Source organism: Primulina tabacum, chromosome 1, assembly GCF_025594145.1.
Source record: "Primulina tabacum isolate GXHZ01 chromosome 1, ASM2559414v2, whole genome shotgun sequence".
NCBI lineage: Eukaryota > Viridiplantae > Streptophyta > Magnoliopsida > Lamiales > Gesneriaceae > Primulina > Primulina tabacum.
This window is the reverse complement of record NC_134550.1, coordinates 56,485,139-56,506,552: the sequence shown is the minus strand read 5'-3', so window position 1 is coordinate 56,506,552 and position 21,414 is coordinate 56,485,139. Positions and strand designations below refer to the sequence as shown.

The window sequence follows — 21,414 nt, the reverse complement described above, 5'->3', positions numbered from 1 at the left end:
CAAATTTTTTAAGAAATTTAAATTATTATTATTTTATATTAATAATAATTTGTTTTTATATATTTAGTACGTAAAATAATTTAATTTTATGAGTGTCACTTATTTAAAATTAAAAATTTATTATAAACCTAAAATAAAACGGTACAACATATAATAATAAATAACACTTGCATAAAAATAAAAAAAAAATAAATTAAACTTAAGAGAAGATGCAAAATATTAATTCAAGGATTGTTGTTGTATTGTGACCGAATATGTTCAACTAAGTCGGCACGAAGTTGGTGATGCACATGAGTGTCACGTATTTCAGAATTTGTTCGGAGATATTCATGAAATCCTCGGTTTGAGCCCTGGACGGGTTGTGCGGGTTCGTCACCTTCATCGTTGTACCAATTTGTCACGTGAACCCCCTCATCTTCGACAATCATGTTATGTAAAATAATGCATGCTAACATAATATATTTTAATTTTTTTCTGTACCAATAACGAGCTGGACCTCTGACAATTGCCCATCGAGCTTGGAGCACCCCAAATGCTCGTTCAACATCTTTTCTTGCAGACTCTTGTCTTTCCTTAAAAAGCCTCCTCTTTGGATCCTCCGGGCAAGGAAAAGCCTTAACGAAAGTGGCCCATTCCGGATATATTCCATCTGTTAAATAATACCCCTTCGTATATTGAGTCTCGTTGACCATGAAATTAATCTCTGGTGCATTTCCTTGCAAGACGTTATTGAATATGGAGATTCGTACAACACGTTAAGATCATTACGTGAACCGGCGACACCAAAGAATGCATGCCATATCCACAAGTCTTGAGACGCGACCGCTTCAAGCACGATTGTCGGTGACCCATGGCCTCTTGTAAACTGGCATTTCCAAGCAATTGGGCAATTTTTCCATTCCCAGTGCATGCAATCAAGACTGCCCAACATTACAGGGAACCTGTGCCTTTCATCATGCATTTGAAGAAGACGTTGAACATCATCAGCATTTGGCCTTTCTCAAATATCGATCACTAAATAGTTCAACCACATATCCGCAGAACTTGAAAAGACACTTGATGGCAGTTGATTCACCCATGCGTAGGTACTCGTCAAGATGGTCGGCCGGGACTCCATACGCCAATTGACGAATTGCAGCCGTGCATTTTTGTAGTGGTGACAAGCCTTTTCTTCTCGCAGCATCGTCCATTTGCTGAAAATACGGTGAACGATCCTCAAGTGCATTCACTATTCGAAAGAATAACTCTCTTCGCATGCGAAATCGTCTTCGAAATATTTGATTTGGATACACCGGGTTTGTGGAGAAATAATCATTGAAGAGCCTCGCATACCCGGCTTCACGATTTCTTTGGATGAACCTTCTTCTTCGCTGCATCACGTTATTACTTTGATATGCTTCAACTATTTGTCGACTTTGTTGAAGTATCAATGACATTAGCTCTTTTCCCGGATCATAATCTTCGTCATCAACTTCAAATTGGACTTCGTTTTCACTTGTCGAGCTAGAGGTTGAACTACTGGAATATTGAGACATTTTGGAGTAAACAAATTCAAGTGTATGTGTTTGCCAAATGTATGTTTGTAGAATGAAGAATTGTATAGTACAAGGTGTCTATGTATATTGAAATTTGCAACGGCAAAATAAACTGACACAGAGGCGTTCAATTCTTTGAACGCCCCATACCCTCTCTCCAGTGAGTGGGCGTTATAACGCCCACTCACAATAGGAGAGGGGCGTTAAATGGGTGTTAGGTGCCCTGATGAAACGAATCCGAAATGCATTTCTTGGAACCTAAAAGCCTATTTTTATTCTCTTTTTCCCCGTAAAGTCCGTACGAAAAGCCTGCCTCGTTCCTACTGTTCCATTACATCAGTTGTAAATAGTAATCGGGGAATGTGGAAACTGCGACTTTTTGGATACTACCCGAATTAGTGCACAGTTCTACTGTGAACTAAATATGACACAAAAAGACAAGGGCCCTCTACTCGAAATTTGACATCTTTGAGTTGCTTCTGTGCGTTGCTGCTTTAGTTCATTCAAGATTGTACTAATTACTCTCAGTTACACGAATCAATCAATTAACTTTTAATAAAATAATAATAAATAAATAACCCACTTCTTGTTCTGTTTTGGGAGTTTTGGCTAGGCTTGTCAAATTGGGTCAGGTCCGTCGGATCGGTCCGCCTCGCCATAAAATTGAGCGGGTTGAGTTGATAAAATAGCAGCTCGTTTGGAGGTGGGCCAAACGGGTTGAGCCCGTTTGGGTTGCGGGCCAAATGGGTTGAGCCCGTTTGGGTTGTGGGCTGGCCCGTCAAATTAGGGTAGAATTTTATATTTTTAAATTTTATATAAAAATTCATATTTCTTCCTTATTTTTTCTCATGTGCCTAACTTCAATCACTATGGTAAAATCTATATGCTTCTATTTTTTTTGAAGATGTTATACTCTTCAGTCCCCTCCCTTTTTTTAATGTTTAACTCGAACTATTCCAGAATTATCAAAATAATATAGTAAATAAAGTAATTATCTGTATTATTGAAAACATAATATTACATGAGTTAATTTTTAGTACATGTGTACGATGAAATCTTGTGTGAATTAGAATAAACACTTTATTTTTTTTTATGTATTATGTTGATTGTTGTATGCTTTCAATGTCTTATTTCAATGTTTTTAAGTTTTTTATGAAAATATTTAACTGAAATATATTTTTCTTCTATGTTTATTTTAATACTGTTTAGTATTTTTTAAAAAAAAAATAATAAGCGGGTTGGCCCGCCTAGCCCGCGCCCAAGGTGGGTTGGGCTGGGTTGGCCATTTAGAGGCCCGCCAAAATGGCGGGCTGGCCCGCCCCGCCCCGCCTAATGGCGGGTTGCGGTGGGTTGCAGGCTGGCCCGCCCCGTCAGCCCGTTTTGACATGTATAATTTTGGCAAAGTATTTTGGAAATAAGATAAATATTCTTAATTAGGTCGTCTGATTGATTCAACCCGCCAACCAATTTAAGTAAGTTGATTGAAGTTTTTCCAACTCGTACGGGTCGGGGCATTAGGCGGGCTATCTAGATCGTTTGACAGCACTAGTAAATATCAATTTATATTTAAAATTATTTAATAAAGTTCAATTTTTAAATAATATGTAATATCACAATATATTAGTTTTTACAAGTGACGAATGTATACGTTAAAAGTAATGATTGTGCTGGAAATATGTTTTCAGGATTTTTTTTAATGATAAAAAGAATGAGAGGGTGGGAAGAAAAGACCCGTCCCAAACTCTGATTGGGCTCTTTGGGCCCAGACCAAAATTGGGCACCACCACATTGCCCATACAACGGCCCAGATCAAGTGGAACACGGCACAACTGCATAAGGCCGCCGCCTCCTTTTCCGGTCAGTTCAGTAACGAAATCTCGTCAAGCCGCCGCTATACAGATATTGTACATGCATCAAATCAGCGATTTTCTTTTATTATCATCTTTCTTTGTTCGAAAGGGGCTTATTACGGGTTAATTCTACGTCGTCTGAACTCTCGGATTAAAAATGATTTCTTCTAGCCCATTTCATGCACTGTTCGTTCTTCCTAGTTTCTTGATTTAATTCACGAAATGAGATCATTCTCTCAACTCCGAAGGAACTTATTTATAATGATGATTTCGTAAATTATTTGAGGTGCATATGTTGATTAATTATGTATAGGCACATATATCGATAATTCTAAAGTGGGCAGCGCAACTAAAAGAAGTTCGAATCTCACCTTTTTCATATTTTATTTTTCATTTCCTCCCATTAATTCTGCCTAAATTCTTTGGTTGTTACCTGAAAGTCAGCTTGTTCAATACTGTATGTAAATCTCGTAAAGGACTGGCCTTTCTCTTGAGTTAAAGTTACGATGATACGAAATTCAAAGACCTGTATTTGTCAGTTAAATGCAGGTGTGAAGAGTGAAACCACGCAGTGAGTTTTGGTTTTGTGATATTAAATCAAGGAACCCATTTAATGGATTTCGATGGAGGATTTGAAATACATTGGGTTGATAAAAAATTAGTTTAGATTGAATAAATTATTTGAGTAGATTTGTGGTAAGAATTCCACAAAACGCAACAATACTATTTTTTGGAGAGAAAGACCAACACTTGCAGGTAATGTAACGCATGAAATTTGGATTTTTTTTTTATTTTACTAAACGTAGTGTTAATGTCACATGTAGTAATTTGAGATAATAAATATAAAAATAAAGAATAAATTGGGTACCGAGATTTACGTAGAAAACCCCTAAAATTATTAAGGTAAAAACCACGAGTAAGATGAAAAGAATATCATTATAATATTTTATGGTGTACAGCACAATCACCGTGTTTTCAAAAAAACACACACTCTCTTAATATAGAAGAACAAACACCTCACAAATATTAGCGTCGTCTAAAAATTCCTTGTCAACAATTTTGTCTGCCCAATTTTTCAATTTGCTGACATTGCTGACCCCGTCATTTAATGCACACTTTTTTTGTCGACATTTCTATCATTTGGAGATTTGATTAAGAATCAATACAGAGTCGCCTGTGATAAAGTGCGGAAGAAATAATTCTGAGAATGCTTCTTTATTCAATCATTAACCGTTTACAAAGACAATCAATAGCTATTTATAGTAATTGAACACCTATAAGAAACGTAATATGAGAAAACACGTTTGTTGTGTTGACCCAAGGCTTACTAACCAACACTATAACCAACACTAGCTAACACACCCCCCGCAAGCTTGGTATAGATTGCAAAGACCAAGCTTGGACAATAAAAATGCATGTTGCTCTCTGCCCAAACTCTTGGTGAAGACGTCAGCGAGTTGATGATCAGTAGAGATGTGAACAGGTTGAATAATCCCCAGTTTAATTTTCTCTCGAATCAAATGACAGTCAATCTCAATGTGCTTAGTACGCTCGTGATACATCGGGTTCGCAGCTATATGGAGTGCAGCCTTATTATCACAGAATAGATGTGTTGGACTGGACAAGGAAAGACCCATATCACGAAGAAGACCATGGATCCAAACAACCTCACAAGCGGTAGTGGCCATGGCCCGATATTCAGCCTCAGCAGAAGATTTGGACACGGTATTCTGTTTCTTGGTGCGCCAAGACAACAAGGAGCCACCAAGTTTAATACAAAAACCAGTTAATGAACGTCGAGACATAGGACAAGAAGCCCAATCAGAGTCGCAGTACGCAAAAAGTGTTAATGAATTTTGGGAAGGCAACAAGATACCCAAACCAGGAGAGTTTTTGAAGTATTTCACCACTCTAACAGCAGCATCCATATGGGATTTCTTTGGAGAATGCATAAATTGACTGAGATGCTGCACAACATAACAAATTTCAGGCCGTGTGATGGTAAGATAAACCAATCGACCGATCAATCGTTGATAAGCATCTCTATCTGGCAGTAAGGGGTCATCTGGTTGAACATCGGAAGTTTGAGTGATAATGGAATCTAATTCCACTGTGGTGAACTTCTTGTGTTGCTCCATGGGAGTGGCAAAAGGCTTGCTGCCGGAAACACCAACATCCTGAATAAGCTCAAGAGCATATTTCCTTTGATTGAGAAAAATGCCATCACGAGAACGAGCAAATTCAATGCCCAAAAAATACTTCAATCTCCCAAGATCACGGATTTGCAATTGAGAATGCAGAAAATCTTTTAAATCAGAGATCATTTTGGCATTACTTCCAGTAATAATTATGTCGTCTACATAGACCACAAGAATAGTAAGCTGGTCAGAATCTTTGCGAACAAATAAGGAATGATCATGCTGCGATTGAGTGTAACCTGCAATACCCATGATACTAGCGAATTTGATATTCCATTGGCGAGAAGCTTGCTTAAGTCCATACAACGACTTACGCAATCGACACGCCTGTCGTTTGTCTTGAATATGATAACCAAGGGGAAGAGTCATAAATATCTCTTCATCGAGATCACCTTGAAGAAAATCGTTGGCCACATCCATTTGTGTAACAGGCCAATGATATACAGCTGCTAAACTCAACAAACAGCGGATAGTGACAATCTTAGCTGTGGGAGAAAAGGTATCGTGGAAGTCAATACCCGGTTGCTGAGTATAACCTTTCGCAACTAAGCGTGCTTTGAATTTATCCACTGATCCATCGGCATTATACTTAATTTTGTATACCCAACGACAGCCAACGGGTTTAATATTTGGTGGAAGAGCAACCACATCCCAAGTGTGGTTTGATTCCAAGGCAGCAAGTTCCAAATCCATGGCATTTTTCCATCTAGGATCTTGAATTGCCTCATGATATGAACGAGGTTCATGGACAGAAGAAATGGCAGCCACAAAATGTTGATATGGGGGAGAAATTTTGGAATAAGACAGATGACGAGATAGAGGATAAGTACAATGAGAATAATGACTCTGGGAAAGAGTGGGACAAGAAAAATCATGAGTCCAACGAGGAGGGACACTGGTTCTAGAAGATCGACGCAGAGGAGGGAAAGCAGTGGGATCATGCAAAGGTAATTCAGAAGGATCAGAAGCAAGTGAAGAACATTCAAAAGAATCTGAATTAGCAGGATGAAAAGGAAAAAGAGGAATAAATGGAGTCGCTTGAGCAAAGGGAAAGATGTTTTCATGAAAAATAATATCCCTTGATGTAATCAGCTTCTGATTGTCAAGCGTCATCACCTTATAACCCTTTTGGACATTGGAATAACCCAGAAAAACACAAGCAGAGGCACGGGCAGAGAATTTATGATCAATATGAGGAGAGGTAACATAACAAAGACAACCAAGTGTTTTTAAATGATTGTAAGAGGGAACTTTATGAAACAAGGACTCAAAAGGTGTCTTATTGCACAACAGTGGGCTTGGTGTTCGGTTTATAAGATAAACAGCAGTCAACACACAATCTCCCCAAAATTCAAGGGGAAAAGAAGATTGAAATCGTAATGCTCTAGCAATGTTAAGAATGTGTGTGTGTTTTCTTTCAACAACCCCATTTTGTTGAGGTGTATATGGGCAAGAGCTGTAATGAATCACACCAAGTGAAGAGAAAAAATCACGACATTCGGCTTTAAAAAAATCAGTAGCATTATCAGTGTGGATTGACTTAACTTGAGCAGAAAACTGACGTGTAACTAAAGCAAAAAATTGCTTGAGCAATCGAAACACATCAATCTTAGAATGCATAAGAAATGCCCAAGTTCCCCGAGAAAAGTCATCAACAATAGTTAAGAAGTACTTCTCTCCATTATAAGTAGGTGTATGGAAGGGACCCCAAATGTCAACATGTATAAGCTGAAATGGATGCAAAGACTTGGATACACTTATTTTGGGAAAAGCTAACCTTGTTTGTTTCGATTGTGGACAAACTGCACAATGTGGTAAAGAAATATCCTTTGACAAGAATGGTAATAAAGACATTCTAGAGAGGGACATGTGGCCCAATCTTTTATGCCAAACATCACATTCAACAGAACTTTTAGAAACAACAAGAGCATGTTGAAATTGTAAAGTATTACAGCGAGATTCGAAAGATGAGGGTGAACTCTTATTGGGAACTGTACTTGATTGCTGGAAAGAATGACTGGTGAGGTGATATAGTCCATTTTTTTCTTTACCAATCCCAATTATCTTCCCATTCGTTAGGTCCTGAAATAGACAAACACGCGGGTAGAATGTGACAAGGCAATTATGAGTCTTGGTAAACTTAGAAACGGATAAAAGGTTAAATTGGAAATGAGGCACACAAAGCACATTAGATAAGGTAATGTGCGGTGAAATGGTAACTGATCCAATATGACTTATGGGAAGCTTGTTACCATTTGGCAATCCAACAGAGCTAGAGGAATCTGACATGGATTTAGTATGTTGCAAGATAGATGAACACCCTGTCATATGTTCATTTGCACCAGTATCAATAATCCAATCATCACGAAACGGCAAAAGCATGTTACCTGCCATATTAGCAACCGGATCCGTTGATGTGGGAACCGCAGTGGTCCCCAACAACTTCAAGATCTCTGCATATTGTGCTGAAGTAAAGACTGGAACAGAAGGCTGGGCAGCAGCTGGTTCAGCTTCCTTAGATTTACAATATGCTGCTAGATTTACGGCCACAGCTGGTTGTTTATGCTTGCCAAAACTTTTAAAATTCCTTTTATTATCAGTACGAGGTGGCTGTCCATATAAGCGATGTCCCGGAGGATAGCCAACCAATTTGTAACAAGTTGCTTTAGTGTGTCCTGTCCAGTGGCAATACTCACAGTAATTATGAGAGAAATTCTGATTCTGAGTTTTCTCTGGCTCCTCGTATTTATGTTGTGATGTGTAGAATACATAGGCTGGTTGTGTGTCCATTGGAACCAGAGACCGATGTGTTTCTTCTTGGGATAGAATAGAGAATGCTTGGCCAACAGTTGGAAGTGGAGTCATCATAAGGATTTGGCTACGAATTGGCATGTAGCTATCATTCAAGCCGATAAGAAATTGAAGCAATCTCTGTTGTTGTTCATGCTTCAAGTATTGCCTTGCGGTGTCGCACGCACAAGAAGGAAGAGTAACTAATGACGCATACTCATCCCAAAGGTGTTTAAGTTTGGAGTAATAAACAGAGATAGTGTTATTCCCTTGAACTAGTCGACTGATATCACGATGAAGAGAGAAAATTCGTGATCCATTTACTTTGTCAAATTGCTCTTTCAAATCTGACCAAACAACTGACGCATCTGTAGAATATACAATGCCTCCAAAAATCTCTTTAGATACCGTATTCATAATCCAGGAGAGAACTAGAGCATTGCAACGTTCCCACTGATTCAAAGAGACATGCCCTAGTTCTGGTCGCGGATAAGAGCCATCAATGAAGCTGATTTTATTTTTAGCTCTTAACGCAATAAGCATAGCTCGACTCCAGATTCCATAATTCTCAACTCCAAGTAATTGATCATTCACCAAATTCATTCCCGGCATATCCGAGGAATGCAAGAATAGCGGATCATTGAAAGTATTGGAAGTTGTTGCCATCATGAAATTAGGTAGAACAATTCTAATACCTGTAAACAACGACGCACAAATCTGACTTGAATCAACCTGCTGTGCTTCGGAAATCCTTCAATTGCAAGCTAGATCCCGATTTCGTCTGGCTCTGATACCATGATAAAGTGCGGAAGAAATAATTCTGAGAATGCTTCTTTATTCATTCATTAACCGTTTACAAAGACAATCAATAGCTATTTATAGTAATTGAACACCTATAAGAAACGTAATATGAGAAAACACGTTTATTGTGTTGACCCAAGGCTTACAAACCAACACTATAACCAACACTAGCTAACAGCCTGCACCATTCCCAAGCTTCCCCACAAAACAATATCACAGCCTTGGCCTTCCTGTTAGGGGCAACTACGTACGCAGACACTTGCATGGTCCACGGTACTCTTCATGTGTAATTCTGAACAGTTTTTGATGAAATTTTGGTTGATTGTTGTTTGTATGCTGGGAAAGTGCACTGTCGGTTTGCTGCATTTTTTTCTTACCACATGGTCTTGTAAGAGCTAACAAAGGTGTATACTTTTTCAGATAGTTCGGTTGGTTACTCGACTATAACTTGTTAAAAAGAAATGAGTGTCAATCGTCTCTTTTCACCTTTGATGTCACATATTTAACTTCCACAAAGTTGCAGATTTTGGTATTATATTTATAATTGATCTTCATTATATGAGCTTTAGAATATAGAATTATAGGGTATTGAAGCCGTTGGTTTGTGCTTGTATTGACATATAATTTTTCTCAAGAAACTGATTGTTTAACATCTTTGTTTTTGTTTGGTACCGATGGTTATTGTACTTCTTGTTGAGAAATTTATTTCGAATATAAATAATTTGTGAATGAAATGCAAGGCACGTTTACAACGCTTTCTTTTAAGAATGTTTTCTCACTCTCTTTAGTCACGTGGATTTGAAAAATTTCTCTCAGAATACAATGTAGATATTCTGTATTTTTATGTGACTAAATCCAATCAGAACCCAACAAACCAAAATTATTATTCTTGATCTAATGATGTCATATATATATATATATATAAACGAAAATTTGATTCAGAACATATAAGACTATTTATCAAATATTGCACCCTCTCATGAAAACCAATCATGAAACAAGGTGTTGTTTTCAAGTAATTTTCGCAGCGATAAACATTGTTCGTTATCGACAAACTAAATAATTATGAAAATTGTTCTAACATCTCTTATGCTTACTGTGTCATGTGCACATGCATATATAATTCTGCTCCTAAGAACTGGAATCTAATAATAATAACATTATAATGTGCTTTGCATGTGCGTAAAAAACCGCTGCTGCGTGGACCTAATTGATGGTTTGACAAATCCAACATATAACCAAGCAGGGGTAGATATAGACCCTTCCTCTCTTTTATATGTTTATTCAATGTCTGCATTAAAGCTAAAGTTTTTTTTTCCTCTAATCTTCCTCTGCATGATGTGATGTGATTCTGCATTTTTTCATATTTCCATTGCTCCAAATTGATTATCTTTATAGCAAAAGACATCCCCTTTCAGTCCACCACCATTGGATCTACTTTTATTGGTCATTTCCCCAAAGCAGAATGTGCACCGAGAATTTCTCATGGATTTCTTCTGCTCCCGGGTTCCGAAATGCTTAAATTCTCCTCCTATATTGTGTCCGTTGCACGAATTTCTTGCCTATTTCTTTAGATCATGACTAGATTATGAATTAGAGTAAAAATGGGAGAAAAAAAAAAATTATTCACGGGGCCTATATCAACACTTTTAAGGAAACGAATCTTGAAAATTTGTGAGTCAGAGAATATAGATATCTAAGTTCAACCTCAGTTGCACGACTCTTAGTTTCTGGGAACAAACGGATGAGGCTACATTCTTAGGTACGATTTTGAGGTAAGAATTTTCGTATAAATGGTTTCGTCGAATCTTGGCAGTATTTAAAACAAAGGGACATCAAGTAACAGTACTGCCAATTCGTTTAACTTCCAATCATTTGTTAATTTCCAATCATTTGTTGAATGAAGCATAATGTCTACAAAATATGAGATTCCAACATTAGTTAAATAATGAACATCCGTGATTTTTCCTCCTACTTGCATTTCTCAACCAATTATACAACTCTTTTCATGTCTTTTTTCATTTTATTTCCCTCTAATTCATTATAAAGTTTACAAACTTTTCTCACTTCAACATCCCACGTCTTTACATAAAAAAACAATTAACCTTCTAAGACATAATGCAGCTTGAAGGTAAACCCTTTATCTTTAATGCATCAATCTTGCAACACCAATCCCACATACCACCACAATTCGTATGGCCTGATCACGAAAAACCATGTTTGGAGCCCCCTCCGGTACTTGACGTGCCGCCCATAGATTTGGGAGGATTTCTGTCCGGTGATCCAGAGGCTGTATCTAATGCTGCTAGACTAGTCGATCAAGCCTGCCGAAAGCATGGCTTCTTTCTTGTCATAAATCATGGCATTGATTTGAAGCTCATAGAAGAAGCTCATAAAGGCATAGATTTCTTTTTTGGAAACCCTCTAGAGGAGAAACAAAAAGCTCTGAGAAAACCAGCTGGGGACCATTGTGGCTATGCTAGTAGCTTCGCCAACAGATTCTCATCCAAACTTCCATGGAAAGAGACGCTATCTTTTCATTGTAGTGTGGATTCTCATCTCCCCAACATCGTTCAAAGCTATTTCTTGAAGTTGATGGGTGAAGATTACATGACATTTGGGTACTCATCCAACCAATATAAATATATAACAGCTTCTGTAGTTTGTTGTGTGTAAAATATATATTGATGCATGTTTGATTATTGTTTCTGAGGAGGGTGAGCCAAAGGTATTGTGAAGCCATGAGTAATCTTACTCTAGATGTTATGGAGCTTCTTGGAACGAGCCTTGGAGTTGGACGAACTTATTTTCGAGAATTCTTTGAAGGAAATGATTAGATATTGAGAATGGACTATTATCCTCCTTGTCAACAACCTGATCTTGCACTCGGGACAGGGGCCCCATTGAGATCCTACTTCTCTCACTATTCTTCATCAGGATGAAGTTGGTGGACTTGAAGTGTTTGTTGACGAAATATGGCATTCCATACCTCGAAATCCACAAGCTTTTTTCGTCAACATTGGAGACACATTCATAGTGAGTTAAAAAATTCATTACATGTTCGAAAAACTTTCTTCGTTTAATCATTGTGATGGACTCCATGTTGATAACATAAGAAGGCGGGTTGAAACATTTTATATCTTCGATTTTGATCAAACTCTTTTTTAATAGTTCGATGCGATTTAAACATGAGGAGTATATTTTATGGTTTTGTTGGGAAAAAAAATACATTAAACCAACGAATGAAATCTTGCAGGCTATCTCAAATGGGATCTACAAAAGCTGCTTGCAGTAGAGCTGTGGTAAACAGTAGAAATCCAAGAAAATCTCTCGCATTCTTCCTCTGCCCAAGAATGAACAAAATCGTGAGCCCTCCAGACCAACTGGTGGGTGAAGAAATCCCAAGAAACTATCCAGATTTCACATGGCAACTTCTCCTCGAATTTACTCAGAAATATTACCGAGCTGACATGAAAACTCTCCAAGCTTTTGTGAAATGGTTAAGCATTAATATAATATATATATATATATATATATATATATATTTTTGAACAAAAAAGTTGTTTTGGTAGATAATAATGTGAAATGCGTAGACACTGTAACTAAAATTGAAAAGTTTTAAAAATATTTTTTTATGATAATTTTTGTATGTTACGAGTTATATGATAATATAAAATCCAAAAATATAGATAGAAATAAGAATTTTTTTTTATTTGTAGTAGTTATGGTTAAACTACGTGTTTGATAAATTATGTTTTTATGATATTTTAAATTCTAATTAAATTAAGATTAAGTATTTTCGTAATGTTCTAGGAGTATTTTTTTGCTTATAAAAAGCACATTATAATCCTGAAAACAGTTAATATAGGCTCCTCGTGTCATATAATATATTTGAATTTAAAAACAATACTTCCTTTCTCAATTGGGCATGGAACTAACTATATGATAAGTAAATAATATAAAGTGTGTATTTTTAAATTTTATTTTTTTGTATACTTATGAATTATGTGAATGAACATTTAAATATTAATAAATTTTTTAAAAAATTAAATCCATCAATTAAAGAAAATTCAGGAAGTTAGAGATTACGACAATCACTTTTCTTCGTTAAAGATTTGACAGCGAACCCTTGCTTAATTTTACAAAAAAAAAAAAGATGTCAAGATGACAGAATATATATATATATATATACACTTTAATCTTGTAATTGAAGTATAAAGTGTTTGATAAAATTGAGAATTTTCGAAAAGTGGGCATCTAATTAGCGACAGATTGATGCTAATTTTCATCCTAGATATTTTAGATTAGTAAGAAATACGCCGCAATTAGTTGCATATTTGGATGTTTTAGGATGGGCTAATTGAAAAGGGAATATCATTTTGAGCTTGAACTTTTTTGGGGAGAGCAGTTCAAGTTAGCGTAAAATTAAATGTTAGGTCCAATGATAAACGTTCGTTTAAATGAAATCAATGTAAACTAATCCTAATTAAATAATGATTAGTATATTTAATGATGGATTTTTTGAAGATTTCATCGTGAAATGCGAACAAGATGCCAATCAAATCAAGCTGTATCAAAAATTAAACAAGAATCAGCTAGCTTTGTTGAGAAATAATTGAGATGTTTTTATAAACAGTATGTCTATTGTGAAACGGTCTTACGAATCTTTATTTGTGAGACGGGTCAACCCTATTGATATTCACAATAAAAAGTAATACTCTTAGCATAAAAAGTAATATTTTTTCATGGATGACTCAAATAAGAGATCTGTCTCACAAAATACGACACGTAAGACCATCTCACACAAGTTTTTGTCTTTTATAAATTTCCATATCACAATATATATATGTTGATTTTGATACAATTAAAATTTTAAAAAATGTAGGTTTCACACAATTTTTATTTGGTAATTATTCTTAAATTAGAATAGGACATAATTAAAACCGGGGGTAGGCCTTATTGATTTTTTTTAATGATAATGAAACTCACAACCGTTCATTTTCGATCTGTATTGCGTAAAACAATGTTCTAAAAAAAGGTACGATGTAGGCGGATGACCACCCACCTCCAACTTCCTAGGTGCTTAGATAGCCGCTTAGACGATTTTTTTTACTTAAATATCTAATATATCTTCAATAATTTTTCTATGTCATATTCAAACTCAAAATCAATTACATATTTTTCTTCTTTATATAATATAAATTGATTTAAAAATATGTTTAAAAAACATTAAGTGGCTTCTAAAAATTAAGACAGTGAGTGACCGCCCAACGCCTAAGAAGACGTCTTTTAGAACACTGACATAACGTATTAGTCTGCAAATAATACTGGATAAACTATAATATGCAAACCCTATGTAGAAACTCATCCGAAAAATATCGATAATGGAAATAAAAGTATCTTTTTCGAAAAAGAGGTATCATTTACTCAGAACTTACATCGTACAGCCATCGGGTCGGGCTTCTAATGAATACTTCATAGGGCCAGTAAAGATGGGTTCGCTAAATCTGGGCTCACTTTTTTTCCCAGATTGTTGTTTTGGACTTTGGACCAATTCCAAAATTATGAATCTACTACATTCATTTTCTTTCTCGACTGGTTTTAAACTTTTAAATTATAATTGCATTCTAAATTTAAAAAAATTGGTTGACTTTCAATATAAAAAAATTAATGGGTCACCGAAAAATTCAAAGCTACCAACTTATTAGCCAAGAATATCCTATTATAATAATAAACCAGAAAATAAATATTTGGTGAGATGTTCTCATGGATCTTTACTTGTGAGACATATCAATTCTACCGATATTCACAATAAAAAATATTACTGTTAGCATAAAAAATAATAGTTTTTCATGAATTATCTAAATAAGATATCTAGTCTCACAAAATACGACGTGCGAGACCGTTTCATACAAGTTTTTGCATAAACAAGAATTGCACCAAATCAGTTGGAATGTATTAGATACACCGGTATTTTTTAAGGCGTTATGAATACTTTTCTTTCATTATACTTCGCTTAAAACTAAACCCACAATTACTTCAAATCCTACAAATACGTGCCCGCTCTTGTTTAATTATAGTAGTCATTTGTTTCAAGACAGGTTACTAGTCAAGTTCTTGCAAAAAAATCATGTTTTTTTTTAATATACGATTAAATTTATATATTATGAAGAAATGAAAAACAATTAAAGTATTTGAAATAAAAGTGAAAAACCGAAAATCAGTAGCGAGTGGTGTTTGATAAATAAGTTAATTCTAATATTTATTTTTTATCGGAACCACTTTTGTAAAAACATGATCAACATGCAACGACAGTTTTTGGATTTCAATTAAATTAAGCTGAAGCTAATGCAGAATCTAGATCACAAATTGATTTTTTCAAGCCAAAATACAATAATAATTTTTATTATTGATTACAAACACTTCCGTACAAACATGCTTATTTTTTTCAATGTGGAAACGAAGTTTTATACGCCAAACTCGACAATATAGTTACAATAGGAAGCAGAAAGAATTATGCAGCACAGAGCAAGAATAAGTTCAAACTTACCGAGTGAAGCAGAAAGTATTATGCTACTCCAACGAAACCAGAGAACACAAAGGTTTATTCGAGAAGAAGGCCTCTAGATTCCAAGACATGAGTTCGTACAGATCTTTAAAAGACTCCTTTGTCAACATTGGATGCACCTAAATCGAGTCGAAATCATATAGATGGATTTGATATAGGATAAAAAAAATTGTCTTTAATCTCAGAAAACCAAGGTCTATAAAACCACCAATAATCCCAAGTTCCAAATTCGATAGATCTATCGGGAATTTGGGATCATGGGTTTTACTAAAGAAAAAACTCACACACACATTCGGTTGAAGTCAAGAACAAAGCGAAAAGAATAGTAAAACGATCAAGAACATATCTCAAACATACCACTAGTAGACATGATAGCTCTACTAGAATGTAGCCGGAGAAAGCAACGGTTTATTGGAGAAGAATGCCTCCAAATTCCCAGTAACGAGTTCATATGAATCTCGAAAAGATTCCTCAGTGAACACGGCAAAATGTGGGGACAATACAACATTGTCGAGTTCAAAAAGCTCTGTAGGAACACGAGGTTCGTTTTCAAATACGTCCAGCCCTGCACCAGCAATTTCCCTTTGCTGCAAACATCGCACCAATTCTTTTTCATCTATCACAGAACCACGAGCAATGTTAATAATCAACCCTTCCTTTCCTAATGCCAACAAAACATCCCGGTTGATCATATGACGTGTCTGCTCAGTTAATGGACAACATATGACCAGAACATCAGATGCAGCTGCCAATTCCAGGATATTAGAATGAAATATATACGAAACTGACGAGTTTTTCTTCCTCGAGTGGTACAATAGTGAACACCCAAATGCTTCAAGCCTCTTAGCTACCTCTAAGCCAATGCTCCCGAGTCCCACAATCCCAACTTTCTTGCCTCCCAACTACAACAAGACACCAATATTAAATCAGTGACTCGGCAAGGAAAAAACTACAGGCCCTTGTCGGGATAACGCAGTGTAGATCGTGCAGATAACACAGTGTAGATCGTGCCATGGATACTAACCCGTGTTAAATCTATGCCAGGTTCCTACAATTGGATCCTAAATAGGACATAGCAAACATGCACTGGAGTAAATATTTTAGTGCTAAAATTTGGTGTACCTTGAATCCAAGGGGGTAAATTCCTTGTTCACGCCAAAGCCCATTTCTCACATATCGATTCCCAGCGCTGATTTTCCTCGAGACATCGATGAGTAACCCGACAGCAAGGTCCGCAACGTCGACAGAGAATACAGTTGCCCCGTTTACGACAGCGATACCGCGGCGGCGGCATTCCATAAGATCGATGTGGTTCATCCCAGCGCTGGTGCTTACTACAAGGCTGAGAGATGGGAGTTGGGCGATGACGGTGGCTGGAAGCGGACAAATACCCGAGCATAAGGCGACTCGCGTGTTCTGGGCGTGCTCAGCCAGGTACTGGGGCAGCGGCAACGGCGATTCCCAGGGCTTCAGCATCTTGAATTTCGAGGAGAATTGGAGGGAGTAAATTTTGAAGACGGAAGGGGGGCCGAAGACGATGACTTCCGGGAGGTGGAGGTTCTTTTGATCTACTTCCGCCATGGAATCACTGGGGAGAAAATGCTAATTTCTATGTGATAGGTGAGAAGTTTTAATGTTTGATAAATCACACGAACTTTAGTTTCGTCGAATAATCAAAAATAATATTTTTAACATGAAAATTAATATATTTTTTCGATTACTTCAAATAAGATATATATCTCACAAAATACGTTCAATGAGACCGTCTCATACAAGTTTTTGTCATTCTTGTTTCCGATTCATTTTAATCTCGATGAAATCATATTTTTGAACAATTTGGTCTTTTTCATTTTATTTTTTCAAAATAATCATAAAAAAACGAAAACCAAATTAAACAATGATTGGAATTTAATAATTTATATTTGCAAATTCGTTGGTAAAAAAAAAATCTTTTTTTTCCACTGTATCCTGAACAACGAGCACGTGATATCTGGCCGACAAGATGTGTCTACGTTGCTCTCCCCATTATCATATATGATTCCTTTATATTTTACATGAAATTCACACCACATTTAAAGAAGTTCGGGTGAGTTTCGTGTATACAAAAATCCTTTGTTATGATCCATCTAGCTCTTTGACATTTTTAGCTATTGGATCAACAAAATAAAGAGTGGCTTTTATAAAGTATTAGTGTCATTTGACACGTAATGTGTGCATGTATGTATATTATTTTTTTGATTTTATTTGTTTTTTTTTTCGAAAATTTTAATAATGTATTAAAATTTATAAACTTTAAAATGATTTTTATATTATTTTTTATGTTAGAAATTATTAATATGATAAAAGTATAGATAAAAATAGACAACCACCTAATGTGAGGTTCCTTCATACGGAGGCCCTATGTGGTCCATGTTTGATTGCTACCTTAAACCGTTACCTTCACCAATTCGCACACGGGATTGAAGGAACACACATGTGTTTTTCGTTTTTTTTTTATTTTTTTATTTTTTTTTGTTTTCATCTAATGATTACATTACAGTAGCATTCTAGGGCACCTGTTATTTACATTTAAATTTTATTTTAATTTGTTAAATTTACATGTAAATATATATAAATAGTTCTGTATAATATTCTGATTTTAACCAATAAAATCTAATTTTAGTCAAAATAAAACATACGAACATTGCTTTCAAAACTGAACAAAGAGGGAATAAGATAGCATTTGACTAAATTTGTTCAAAACAATAAATAGAAAGAAATAATAATAAAAAGAATATTGTTCGCAAAAGCCGTATTACGGTATCAGTAAATTTCTTAATATATTTGTATATCGTTTTTACGTCCAAATAGTTCAAACAATTTCTACAACAATTATAGATAAGTAATACATAAAATTGGTAACGTAACTTTAAAACATGACAAAATAATTTCTTATTCTAAAAAATATATATCAAAATAATTAAAAAAAACTAAATAAAACACAATACATATTGCAGTCAATCTAAAATAACATAAAAGAAACATAAACCCATTAAATTTTGGCATTTAGCTGAAAGGCAAAAATTTGTGTGAGACGATTTCACGAGTCGTATTTCGTGAGGCAGATCTCTTATTTAGATTATCCATGAAAAAGTAATATATTTTCAAATGATGCACCAAAACACCCTCGGCTTGATAACCTTTATTGGTTGACCATACAAAATGTCTAATACATGTATAATCAGCAGTGCATTCGAAACAGTCTAAGAGAGGGAGCAGATAAAAGCTTTGATATCATCGTAAAGGGCTTGAGCAAATTTGGGATCAAACACCTCCACGCCATGGTGCCCTCCATCAATCCACTGACCTATCACGTGCACGCCGCGTGACTCCAGCATCTTCGCAAATTCCTTCTGTTTATCGATCAATGGGTCTCCTCCGTACCCCCTCACCACACTCACCGGCAGCCGTCCGATATCACTGTCGTGGCACCCTTTCACTGTCGGATCGCAGTACTCGTGCCCTCGATCTGCATTCTCCGGCAATGCCAGTGACCATAAGAGATCCGATGCGTGCAGAGGAATGACGTGATTGTCCTTGAATTTGAGCTCTGATTCAGTCCTCAGCACCGCACCGAAGAAGGGTTGATTCATGATCAGACCCAAGATTTTGATCGTTGGCTGCAGATCGAGGTCCAGTGAGCGGAGACACGCGTGGTACATCATGTTCCCCCCTGCGCTGCTGCCCATCAGGAAAACCCGAGAAAAATCTGCGTACTCTTTCATCCAAGGGTCGCAAGGATTGCTCTGGACAGTTAGTGCTTGGTTTTTAACCCACATGATGGCTTCAACGGCGTCGTCGTACGCCGCGGGGAGGCGGTGTTCCGGCGCGATACGGTACTCAACGGAGGCGATCAGGGCAGGGATCTGAGCCGCCATTTTAGCACACGAATCGTGAAAGATGGTGGATGTGGCGCTGAAGAACACAAACCCGCCTCCATGATAGTAGATGACTATGGGTATTTTTGATGTTGGAGGAAGGTCCGAGGGGCGAAAGAGTCGTATAAAGGTGTTGTTGGTTGGGTTGAGAGGAATGTCTTTGTAGAGGGCCTGATCCGGAGATGGAGGGACGGTGGGGATTGGCTTGAGCCTGGTGAGTGAGCCGTCGGGATTCTGGACGAGATTGAGGAATTCGTATGCGTTTTCCATGGATGGAATCGGTGAATTGCTACTATGTTGCTCGGCGGACATCGTGATTTACCGATTATTGGGAGCACCAAGAGAATCTGTGAAGATTTTTTGTGCGCCGTGGGGTGTCGACTGATGAGAATTTAATCAGTGGATCAAGTTGACTGACGTTCATCCATCTGCTGTTCGTGCATTTACTGCCTAACTAATTATACCATTTGACTTCGTCGTCCAGTTTTCTTCCACATAATCCAACGATATACACAACCATATCAAATAAGAGGGCCTCCCCTCCCAATTCCCATAAATAAGTTAGTTGATGGCCGTGCATAATAGCATTGAAGGGCGAGAGCGGGAAAATAAATGCACTCCCACTCACTTTCCAAAGTCCTAACCACTCTGTGACCGACACTAGGTTATCAAGTCGATGCTTATTTTTTCAGAACGTCCGGAGATTTCATTCAATTCACAGAGAAGTTACACCTCGCAAAACCTGATGTTGCCGAAGCTCTTGTCCAAGTGCTGAACTTTTCTCAGTACACTTTGATACGTGTGCCACGTCCATCCAGAGTCACCCACAAACAGCACGTATTTCAGGGTGAGGCCACATATTTAATCGATTATAAATATTTTAAGAATATCAAGTGTACATTGTCATATACATATCCAAATGTATGTCTTTGTAGAGTGTCTGGTCCGGAAATGGAGGGACGCCTGGGATATTGGCAGTTTTGGACTAGATTGAGAAATTTGTTGGCGTCTTCCATGAATGGCAGTGGCGGCGCACTCTGTTGCTCAGAGGACATTGTTGTTTGCTTGAAATTTGGAGTCAAAGGAGACAGATTGAAGGGGGAAATTTGTTGCAATGGTAAGACTTGGTACGTGTGGTCATCATCATCATATAGAGAAGCGACTAGTCCCAGCGAGGTGATTGGCAGCAATCGGCCCAATTTTTTCATTACACATTTATATCTAGTTATTATAAGACAGAATATATAATATATTAAAGCATAGTTTGGTACATGATAAGATAAATATATGATGTATAACATAAAGATAAGTTAATGATAAATAAGATGTAAGATATTATATTTAATGTTTGGTATGATTTTAACAAGAGTGATTAAATTTATATATTAAATTGTAATGACAAAATTAACTTTATCGTAATAAATTTTATAATTTCAAATTTGTTGCTTGAGTTATATTTTTTATCTATTCATGCGCCGAGAGTGCTTGCATGATTTATTTATTTTTACCTAATTTTATATATTATATAATATGATAATTGAGCCCTTAATTTTGTGAGTCAAGTCAAATATAAATTTTTAAGGTTGATCGAGTGATACTAATAATTTTATGGAGTCGAGTTCATTTATATAATTATGATATTATATAATATATAAAAATAAATAAAAATATTTATTTGATTTTAATTTTTACCTACAAGTAAAATGCGAGAACAATAGGATTTATGATTTTTATATATCGAGGGCAATTAAATCA

The 21,414-nt window shown here is 36.3% G+C and overlaps 2 protein-coding genes and 1 pseudogene across 2 annotated transcripts; 1 reads left to right on the top strand and 2 right to left on the bottom strand.

Moving 5' to 3' along the window:
• Positions 1 to 10,435: 10,435 nt before the first annotated feature.
• LOC142513873 (gibberellin 20 oxidase 1-D-like) lies at positions 10,436 to 12,725 on the top strand (annotated as a pseudogene).
• A 2,808-nt stretch (positions 12,726 to 15,533) lies between these two features.
• Positions 15,534 to 17,397, bottom strand: LOC142552677 (glyoxylate/hydroxypyruvate reductase HPR3-like). Its single transcript, XM_075662442.1, has 3 exons — positions 16,865 to 17,397; positions 16,100 to 16,644; positions 15,534 to 15,861 (listed from the first exon to the last, which is right to left on the bottom strand). The coding sequence occupies exons 1-2, from the start codon at positions 17,321 to 17,323 to the stop codon at positions 16,123 to 16,125; spliced, it is 981 nt and encodes a 326-aa protein (XP_075518557.1). The 5' UTR covers positions 17,324 to 17,397; the 3' UTR covers positions 15,534 to 15,861; positions 16,100 to 16,122.
• Positions 17,398 to 18,893: 1,496 nt separating this feature from the next.
• On the bottom strand, positions 18,894 to 20,509 carry LOC142552668 (putative carboxylesterase 8). The gene has a single exon (XM_075662431.1). It carries the CDS (start codon positions 19,969 to 19,971, stop codon positions 18,985 to 18,987), a length of 987 nt encoding a protein of 328 aa, XP_075518546.1. The 5' UTR covers positions 19,972 to 20,509; the 3' UTR covers positions 18,894 to 18,984.
• Between the last annotated feature and the right edge of the window lie 905 nt (positions 20,510 to 21,414).